We start from the raw sequence: 11,019 nt of genomic DNA, 5'->3' as shown, positions 1-11,019 counted from the left end.
AGGGTGCGAGGAAGACAGCTGAAGGAGGAGCCCGAGCGTTGGGGCTCGGCACAAAGGTTCGCTCTGGGGCGGGGCGGCAGCTCTGGCTTTAAGAAGGGGGAGGGGATAGTGCAGTAAGGGTTGCCCGCGGAGTTCGGCAAAGGAAATCTTCAGCTTGCTCGCGAACGAGGAGCGAGGAGAGGAGGCTTCCAGTCTCAGCGCCCACCCCAGCCTCCACCCTGGGCGGGCCGAAGTGGCACGTTTGCAATTGCTCAGGAAGGATCCCGGGGGTCTCCGGAGGCAGGCTGGGCTGCCTGTCAGGGGAGGCAATGCCTTGGGGGCATTCTGCTTGCTAGGCAGAACCCCTCCGGGGTCGGATTGCATTTGTTAGCTTTCCGTGTCACCTGAAGCAATTGCCGGCCGCCCGCTTCCGGTACAGACCAGCCAGCTCGACCCAGGAATCTCAACGGAACAGGTACCTGTGCTCGAAAAGGAGGGAGGCTGTGAGTTTCCCAGGTGGGTCCCGCACTCAGTTCCTCCCATCTATTCCCCCCTACTGTGCCGCTGATGCTCTCGGTCTTTGTGTCTTTCCTCTGTTCTTTCAATCCTCGCCAGCAGAACCATGGGGCATCCCCCGCTGGAGTTCAGCGACTGCTACCTGGACAGCCCCGATTTCCGTGAGAGGCTCAAGTGTTACGAGCAGGAGCTGGAGAGAACCAATAAGTTCATTAAGGACGTGATCAAAGATGGCAACGCGCTTATCAGCGCAATGAGAAGTAAGTGGAAGGCTTCGATGGATGAGCTGTTTCCCCGAGCCAGTGGCTCTGGCCACACCGCAGGGGACAGGGAGGATTCAGGGTGCTTCCCAAGCCAGTTCTCTGGGGCGAGTGGGTTTCCGAGCACTTCAGAAGTGGGGTCAATAGAAGTGGAAGGTGGTCAGTATAACTAGAACTTTAGTGGCCTTGACCTCTTAAGACTTGATCTGTAACTGTGCCAAGGACCCTCTTGCTCTACAACTAAACTTGCTTGGCAGGTTGTTGTTCTGATGGGACAGTTTGCCTGTACTGTTGGACATGTTTAGTACTCATGTCTTGGATAAGGAGACGTTCAAGCTGACCAGGCAACTGCTCTAGCACCTCCTGAAGAAGAGAGGTTTGAAGTCGGCAGCTTGAGTAATAGTCGTGTCCTGGCCTCTGGTTGCTGACGGATGAGTGTGGGGGCAGTACAAAAATTCCCTCTATCAACCTGTTTTCTAAGGAAAGCACCTTTGTCCCAGTAATTTTTTTTCCTTCAAGTTCCTGAGCTATGGTCAGAGTCAGTCTAAGCTCAGAATTATTGGATGGCCTCAAGTGCCACGGAGTTCTGCTTGGGGGTGAAACAAACACTGGCCTAGTACCTGGCACAAGGAGCCCAGCTCCCAGGGAGCATATTCAGGGCTAGGGTCAAGGGCCACTGGTCTGAAGGAACCTCACCTAGTAGCTTGGCTTTCCCAGTGGGCACAGCTGACACCTGGGGGACCCTACCCCCCTTCCCCACTGTGTGGAGTTTTTATTTCTGCTAGTTGGCAGAAGGCTTGGAGTAAGAGAAAGAATAATAAACAGTCCCAACAAGAGTGCAGGCAAGCCAGCCCTTTGTGCCAAAGTATATACCCAGAAGAATGGAGGATAGTGATTGGGTGGAGTGATAATTTTTTCTCTTCTTGGCTGAAAAATGATTGCAAAAAATAAAGTCACCGGTCAGAGTCACTGGTAAAGTTGTCCTGTCTGCTTATAACTTTGTTCTGAATGGGTTTATCCCCAAAAACCTGTGTTTAAGTCCAGCGTGGGGACCTTCTTAAGGCAGATGGAGCCAATGAAGAGCAGGGAGAAAGGCTTGGGTGTGCAGTGATAACTGCTACCAGGTGGTATTTTTGTGCAGCTCTTTTGGTTTGCTCCTGGGAGTCCGTGCTTTCACTGCCAGTGTTGTCTGCCCACTTTGGTCAGAATATATAAATTGTCCAAGTTCCTGCTGGTCATTTGATTGAATTTGATTATTTCATTTTTTGTCGTATTGTGGTACAAACAAGAGCACACTCTTAGCAGCACCTTAAAGTTGGGGTATTCGAAATGCTGATCCTTAGAGACGTATAGGCTAGGCTTTGGGGTGTGTTGCCCCTTAATAGAATTCATTGAGAGGTTAAAGATAGTCAGGTTATGTCACAGACGTAGTTAGAAAGATTGAGGGTTCATTGAAAGGAAAAGGGGAGAATGTTTGGATTTTTAAAATTTTTACTTATGATGACAAACTGCTCGGTGTAGTATCTACAGTCAAATGTAGCTGTTCATAAGCCCCAGGAAGGGAACGGTTTTGCGACGTGTATGGTAAGCTGAAAGTGTGCTAAAAGGTGACCAGCTACAGAGAGATTAAGATTTTTAAGAGACAATAAACAGTTCAATAATACATTCGAGGGAGGGCAGGTTTTTGTACGCTAGGGGCAAGTAGTCGTTCTTACTCTTTCCCTCTTCTCTGAGACCGGTAAGAGTCAACAGTTATACAGGCCTAAACTTTTGCAGATGGGTGGAAGATCCAAAGAATATTTTGGCCGGTGGGACTTCTTGATATTCAGGGTGGTTTTCTGTCTCTGAATATCCATAGAAAGCCAAAATAGGGCAGGGAGGAAATAAAACCCAGCAGCTAACCCACACTCCATTTCTTTCCTTTAAGTTGCATGATTCTAAAAACACGATTAGGCGGCGGCGAAGGCGGGATGTTTCCCACTGTCTTGACCACAGTAATGTTTATGCTCCCACTCTGCTTCCTCACACTGTGCTAGCTTTTTGAGAATGAGTGCGGAAGCAAAAAAAAGGTATGCTTTTGCTTTGTGTGGAGGAAACAGGAAAAGAGAACGCTGAAACTGGAGTTAGAAGACCTGGCTTCACCATCTTGGGATAAGATGGCACAGATTGCTGACTTCATCTGTTAAACGGGGGTGATTACACCCACCTCACAGGGTTGCTGTGAGACTCAAAGGAGTTAATGGATTATCCATTTGTAAATGGAAACAGCTAAGCATAGAAAGTTGTTGATAATACGTCTTTAGGCTAATAATGTATCTGCTGGTGAGTGTGTGTTTTTCAGTAGGTTTCTGAAGGGAAATGAATAAGCAGTAGTTGGAAACATACTTTTTGCTGTCATCTTATTGGAAAATGTCACTCCCTACATTGGCATGTCTCAGCAATTAATTTTGTATTCATGTGTGGGGATTCATTTTGGCATTTGGAGCCTGGCATTCAAGTCAGAAAGAATGATTGACACCTTTCCATTTAACTTACTAAATGGCCTAGCAAATCAAATGGCTAGTGTTTCTAGGAACCAATGAAACTCGGTGCGTTGCACTGCAAAGACTAGCTGCAGTTTTTGTTAAAGTTGTTAGCCTAGGTGGAACTGGATTTCTTCATTTATCCTGCTTGTGTCTGATTTTGTACAGAACTCCAGATAAGGTGTAAGTCACAACTTTGTGTGATGATTTATTCATTAAACATAGGCCCCTTTTGGATATTTAGATTTACTTACATCTGTGCTCAGAGGTAATTGGTGTTATGAACAATACTCAACATGTCCCCCTTGGTGAAGTGGTTGATTATCTCCCTTTAAATGTGATCTATTTATAATCGTTGGAGTACAAGCTGATGATTATAACTTAAACTAGTGGAAAATAAAAACACCATGACTCTGGAAGGTGAACACATTGCCCGCTTTTCTGTTTGTCTGTTGTTTTTATGTTGGCAGTTTTGGTCCCTGGTGTTGTTTGAATATTTTCTAAGCACTCAGGCTAGGAATTATTCAGAACAAGTGATGTGGCTCCTGCTTATATCACAAGGCAACGTGAAACACCTAATAAATGTTACATATAGTTCAGCGAACACATACCATTCATTCAGTAAATACTTGTGCACGTACTGTATTCAAGCCACTGTGCTCAGTGCTGTCACAGATGTGGCAGTCTTAGTCATACATGGATCCTGTCCTCAGAGAGTTCCTAGACTAGTAGGAGAGAAAAGACATGGGCAGAGATCACTATCATGTAAGGCAGTAGATGTGGATCAGAGCCATAAGAATGGAACAGGTGGTTATCGTGGCACATGACACTAGTAGGAGAGCTCATTTCTTGGTGGGAGGACAAGGAAAAGCAAAGGAGGAAGTAGCTTTGGAATTCGACGGAATTCATACTTATTGCTTGTTTAACCAGGCATTAACATATTAATACAGCCTTATGAGGTAAGGATTATTGTTCCCATTGTATAGATGGGAAAACTGAAGTTCAGAGGTGTTAAGTAACTGTTGCACTGTATTCAGGACGAGGCACTTCTTGTAGTAGGAATGACACAGAGGATGTGAAGGGACAGCAGATAATTCAAGTCATCTGCATTGGACAGGTCACAGGAAGGGAGTTTTGGGAGATGAGGTTGGAATGGAAGGTTGAGGCCTTAATTGTGCAGGGACCTGTTAAGTACTTCAGATTTTTCTTTATAGATAGAGGGAGTATTAAAAATGTTTTTGGTGGGAGAGAGGCACGGTTTGAGCTGTGCTTCAGGAAGATTCATCTGAGAGTGATGTGTGAGGTGTGAGCAATCCCACACAAACATTTGTGACTTTTCAGAAGTTATTTGGCAGCTTTAAATTCCGTTTTTAAAAGATTTATTTATTTGGTGGGGGGCAGAGGAGAGAGAGACTTAGGCAGACTCCATGCTGAGCATGAGCCCAACACGGGGCTCAATCTCATGACCCTGAGATCACAACCTAAGCCGAAACCAAGAGTTCGACACTTAACTGACTGCACCACCCAGGTGCCCCTAAATTCTCTTTGATATAGCTCAGGGGTCAGCAGCAGACCTCTTCCGTAAAGGGCCATGTTTTAGGCTTTGCAGGGCATACGGTCTCTGTGTCAATTACTTAACTGCCATTGTTGCGAAAAAGCGACCGTGGATAATATGTACATGGAATGAAAGTGGTTGTGTTCTAATACAACTTTATTGACACTGAAATATGAATTTCACTTAATTTTCATATGTCACAAAGTATTCTTATTTTGAATTTTTCAACTGTTTAAAAATATAAAAGCCATTCTCACCTCAGCTAGGGGAGGGAGGCATACAAAAATAGGTGGCAGGTTGGGTTTGTTTCACTAGTAGTAGTTGGCAGAACTCTGATATAACTAGTTAATGTAAAAAAAAAACCCTAAATGGATTTTTATTGGTAAGGCAATGAAAGTAGCTAATGGTAGACTATAATGCCGTATTTCACATTTCTATTAACTAGGTTTACTTTGGTGTGCTGTTAATTATACCTGATCTGGATTCAGGGATCACAGGCTCAAATGCTGTCAGAGGCCAAGGAGAATAGAGAAAAGTATAAAGCTGTTGGAAATGGATTAATAGGGCTCGAGTGGTTGGGGTAAAATACAGTAGCCTCACTCCATTCAAATGGCCTTTGCTTTCTTTCTTTTCTTTTTTTTTAAAGTGCTAACTAAATAAATTACATTCACAGCCTATATTTAATCCTGTTGCAACTCCTGAGCTATATGATCTAACTGTATTAGTCTAAGAGTCTTGGATGTTAATGGGCTGGGGAAATGAAAGGCAATAGTCTTCAGATAGAGATTTCTCTGGGGAAGCACTACTGGGCACTGTTTGCATAGGAGCAGAGGCAGAATGATAGTATAATGGGAAAAAACCCTAGACATGACGATTAGATAGCCGGGTATGGTTCTGTTACTAATGGGATCTGTGACCTTGGTAAGTCATTTTCCTGGGGCCCCAGGTTTGCAGCTTTATCATGTTTTTAAAGAATACAAAAGAGGGGTGCCTGTCTGGCTTAGTCAGTAGAGCATACGGCTCTTGATCTCGGGGTCGTGAGTTTGAGCCCCATGTTGGGTGCAGAGATTACTTGCATAAATAAACTTAAAAACATTAAAAAATAAAAATATAAAAGGTGCATTCTGTACTAAAAATGTACATGAAGTTGATAAAGTAGAAATTGTATAATTTGTATAGCTTTTATAACCTAGTCTTAAATTCTTTAAAAATGCCACTTTCTTATATCCTACACTTTTAGAGACAGGAGTTTTAGATATTTACATTAAGTTGACCTTTTGGGGTATCTGTTCAGCTCTTACTTTGGCAACTGGGGCACCTGTCTGGTAAGTTCTTTCCTGGAAGGATGGGTTGATTCCGTCTGTGAGGCAAATTTGATCTTTAATATCCTCAATGGGGAGCCATTTCTATCTTGACACAGAGAGAATCTGGTTGCTAGTTCCAACTCTGTCACTAGCTTGCTGTTATGACATTGAATAAGTCTTTAGCTTTATGAACCCGAGTTTTCCCATTTGTAAAATTAGAGTTTTGGTCAGTAAGCCTTAGTGTTCCTCCTGGCTTTATAATTCTTTGTTTTCTGGGCTGCAACTGTCTTGCTTATAGTCAAGGAGCCGAAATTGATTCTGTTATAAACTTTAGAGCCAATTCACCTTTACTCTGGAAGAGTAGGCAAGGGGAAAATCAAACTGATTTGTCAAGCATAAGTAGATGACTTGAATTGTGCTCACTTATCTGATTATCTTCTTGATGAATGCTTCCTGAAACGTGTCAACCTGACGGCCTTTCATTCTGTCTTGAATAGCTCTGTAGTGAGAGAAACCAAAACGTTTAATTCCTTTTGGGTGGGTATGGTGTCATATACATATATGTATATGTCATATATAGCAGGGAGGAGTTGGTGATGTAATATACATTCTCAGCAGATATCCTGTCATTATCTTGGTGATATTTAATTAGTGCCTTAGAACACATGGCGTTATTTTAGATATTCTCCAAAGTCAGATCAATGTAATAAGTATGTCATATGGTACTGTTATTAGTCGGTGTTAACCAGTGTCAAATGGAATTTGGTGGAGGCATTATTGCCCTGTTCATTGAAGCCCCTTAGAAAACCAGATTCCAAAGTCTAAAGTAGTTGGACTAGTAGTGCTGTAGGGACTTGGGAGGAAAAGTGAACCAAGCCAGCCTTTCAGTGTGACCATTTATAAGAAGTTTTTTGTTGGGGGGGAATGGGGTATGTTGTGGGGATGATGTAGGGAATGTCATGGCTTGACCTGCTTGTTAAGAAAAGGTTTTCAATCAAAGTTAATAGTGATAAAGGAAAGTTACTTTTCAGCTTAATTGTTATAGCCTCACTTGTTAAAGCATAGCCACAGACTTGTTTATTCTGGCATCTGTTTCTCTGATCATTTACTATAGGAATTTTCTAAAGCCCATTAAGATCTAGAAGGAAATACTGTTTTCCAGGGGAGTACCCTGGAAATCTTGAGCTCATTTTTTTGCTAGTGGGGTAGAGAGCCCTCATGATGCTTTATTGGGCTTGCATCAAGTGCTAAAGCCTTGCACAATGTAAAGGCATTTCAATTTAATTCAACACGGATTTGCCAAGCACTTATATGTGTCAGGTACTATCCTGGAAATTGGGGTTATAACAGTGAATAAGGCTGCTATGGGCTCTCCCTCTTGAAGCATAAATAAAACATTTGGTTGCTCATTTAAATAATTACAATTGTGAGAAGAGCAATGAAGTTCGGGTTATGATGTGTATTCCAACACATGTTACAAGGAGTGGCTTTGTGGGGGAGAAAAGGCAGTTAGACCATGGGGATGTAATTGTCCATAAGAAAAAGAATGAACGGAAAAAGGAAGAGTTCCTAAGTCAAAACTACCTGTCTTACTATCCTTGGTAGTTAATGGTCCTGGCTAATAGTAGTTAACAGACGCTTCAAGTAGGTGGAGATTTTCTCAGAAACAGACAGTGTGTAGTACATCTCATGGGGTCTTTGGGGAAAATCTAAAGTACCTACTGTCTTCTTTTATAAGTATATTACATTTTTTTTGGATCAGTACCACATGAACATGGTACAAAATTCAAAAGGTACAAAAGGCTAAACCTTCTGCCTCTTCTTATGTCCCAGTTCTCCAGTTCTCCACCCTAGAGGCAACAACGGGTGGCTGTTTGTTTATCCTTTAAAAAGTCTTTACCCCATTGCTTCTTTTTAACTTCTGTTTCCTCAGAAGTGTGTTTCACTGTAGGCAAATTTCCAGCCACACTGGGGCAAGATTTCTTTAAAATTGTGTTTGGAGGGAATGGTAGATTAAATACTTCAGAAAACCAACACTGTAAAAGCAAAAAGGATCCTGGCAAAAATAGTCAAAATTAACTTTCAGAACTCTGGAAATTAACCAAAAGGTTTGCAACAATCTAAAGGGTGTTTATTGATGAAAAGATGTTGAACCTTTGTAGGAGTGGCTTTGGGCCACTCCTTTTCTCTGCCTCCTTTTCCCTTCTCCATAGCTTTGGGGTAACCTTGAAAACCAATAGCCTTATAACTACATTAGCTGTGGAAAACAGCCCTTTAGCATCTGAGGGGGAAGACTGGGTTTGTAGCTCCTTAAGAACTCACACGCCTGGAGTCTTGTCACTATTTAACCTGTCTCAAAGCTACCTAGAAATTCCCCATTTATAGGGCTTCTCCTTACTTCACCTGACTTAGGACTAGCTCTGTGAGAAAAGTTCTATCCCTAGGGTGTTTAACATTATAGTTGCCTGAGACTCCAATACCAGTAGGGCAAGCAAGAGCTTGGCCAAAAACATGAAAGGAAGAAATGGGGAATGAGATACCCATTGGGGGCTTTGGAAAGCTCTGACATATTCCTGGAGATCTAGAGGGCATGTGCATGTGCCTAGAAAAGATTTCAGAGGGCTCTAATTTCTACTCTATGGCTGAACTTGAGGCAGAGGTGTAAGCTACCTGGCTGAGTGTTGAGGGAATGTCCCAACATACACAAAGAGCCCCTTTGCAAAAGGTGGCAGTCTTAATGGTTCAAGACATTTAAGAAGGTCTCTGAAAAGTCACTAGCTGGCTACTAAGCTAATCAAGCAGAGATGTCAGTGGCAAGGAATGCAAACATTATAGAAATATCCAAGAAAGACACTAAACAAAGCAATAGCAACAACAATGATAACAAAACAACAATAGCAGCAAAACCTGGGGGTCGGGATCTGATTTCCAGAGGTACCACACTATATTGTTTAAAATGCCCAATTTTCAACAAAAAATGATCAGGCATGCCAAAAAATGTATGGCCTCTCTGCAGGAAGAAAAGTAGTCAGTAGAGACTGTCCCTGATGTGGCCTAAATGTTGGAATTTAGAAAAAAAAAATTTAAATCAGCTAATATAAACATAATCAAAGAAATAAAGGAAACCATGTCTAAAGATTTAAAGGACTGCATGAAAACAATGTATCAACAAAGAGACACTACAAAGAGGTAAAAATTATAAAAAAGAACAAGAGTAATTTTGGAGTTGAAAAGTAAAATAGCTGAAATGAAAAATTCACTAGAGAGGTTCAATAGCAGATTTGAGCTAGAAGAAGAAAGAATAATAGAACTTGAAGATAAGTCAATTGAGATTATCTAGTTTGAGCAAAAGAAAGAAAAAAAAAATGAAGAAAAATGAACAGAGCCCCAGAAACTGTAGGACACCATCAGGTATATAACATATTTATAATGGAAGTCTCAGGAGAAGATAGATTGAAAGGAGCAGAAAGAATATTTGAAAAAATAATGGCCCCAAACTTCCCAAATTTGATGAACAAATACTAATCTCCAGGTTCAAGAAGCTCAAAAAACTCCAATAGGAGAAACTCAAGGAAAGCCATTTCTAGATACATTAAAGTTAAGCAGATGAAAACCAAAGACAGAGAGACTCTTGAAAGAGGAGAAATATAACTCACTAGGTAAATGGGATCCTTAATAAGATTAAAAGATAACTTATCAAGAACCATGGAGACCAGGAAGCAGTGGGCTGACATTCAAAGTGCTGAAAGAAAAATAATGTCAACCAAGAATTCTGTATTCATGAAAACCATCCTTCCTCCTTCAAAAACAAGGGAGAAATTAAGACATTCTCAGGTAAACAAAACCAGAAACTGAGACTTTGTCACAGACCTGCCCTATAAGAAATACTAATGGAATCTTTCGGGATGAAATGAAAGAATGATGAATGGTAACTCAAATCTGTACAAAATATGAAGAGTACCAGTAAATGTACCTATATATGAAGATAGAAAAGACAATATAACTGTCTTTTGGTAACTCTTTTTTCCCTACCTGATTTAAATGACAGCTGCATAATGCAATATTTACAAAACTGTGTTGATGAGCTTATGATATACAAAGATGCAATACATATGACAATACAGCACAAAGCATGGGGGAGGAAGCAATTATATAGGTACCATGTTTCTGTATGCTTTCTAAATTAAGTTAAAATTAATCTGAACTAGAGTGTCTTAAATTAAGATGGTCAGCCACTAATAAAATAACTATATATAGTGAAAGAAACAAGGGAATTAAAATGGTACAGTAGGGGTGCCTGGGTGGCTCAGTCGGTAAGCATCTGCCTTCAGCTCAGGGCGTGATCTCAGAGTCCAGGGATCGAGCCCCACATCAGGCTCCTCTGCTGGGAGCCTGCTTCTTCCTCTCCCACTCCCCCTGCCTGTGTTCCCTCTCTCGCTGGCTGTCTCTCTCTGTCAAATAAATAAATAAAATCTTTAAAAAAATAATAAAATGGTGCAGTAGACAATACTTACTTAACACAGAAGAAGGTAGTAATGGAGGAATAGAAAAAACAAGATACGATATATAGAAAATAAACGGTAGACATAAATCCTGCCTATCTGTAATTATATTAGGAGTGAATGGAATACACCCTATAATAGAAAGGCAGGAATTAGCAAAATGGATAAATTGATTAAAATATATATTGTCTTTAAGAGACATATTTTGGATTCAAAGACACAAATGGTTGAGAATAAAAGGATGGAAAAATGTGCCAAGCGAACAGTAACCAAAGCAAATTGTGATGGCTGTACTAATATCAGACAGCGTAGATTTTTTAAAGAAGATTTTGTTTGTTTGTTTGTTTATTTATTTATTTATTTATTTATTTATTTATTTAT

At 41.2% G+C, this 11,019-nt stretch overlaps 1 protein-coding gene across 1 annotated transcript in view; it reads left to right on the top strand.

Moving 5' to 3' along the window:
• The first annotated feature begins 311 nt into the window (after positions 1–311).
• Positions 312–11,019, top strand: part of OPHN1 (oligophrenin 1) — a 624,918-nt gene continuing 614,210 nt past the window's right edge. The window contains exons 1-2 of the mRNA XM_040630677.1: positions 312–454; positions 595–755. Coding sequence (XP_040486611.1) covers positions 602–755 — 154 coding nt within the window. The 5' untranslated portion in view covers positions 312–454; positions 595–601. The remainder of the gene's footprint in view (positions 455–594; positions 756–11,019) is intronic.

The sequence above is a fragment of the Ursus maritimus genome (assembly GCF_017311325.1).
Source record: "Ursus maritimus isolate PB19 chromosome X unlocalized genomic scaffold, ASM1731132v1 scaffold_X1, whole genome shotgun sequence".
Lineage (NCBI taxonomy): Eukaryota > Metazoa > Chordata > Mammalia > Carnivora > Ursidae > Ursus > Ursus maritimus.
This window is presented reverse-complemented; position numbering and strand designations above follow the sequence as displayed.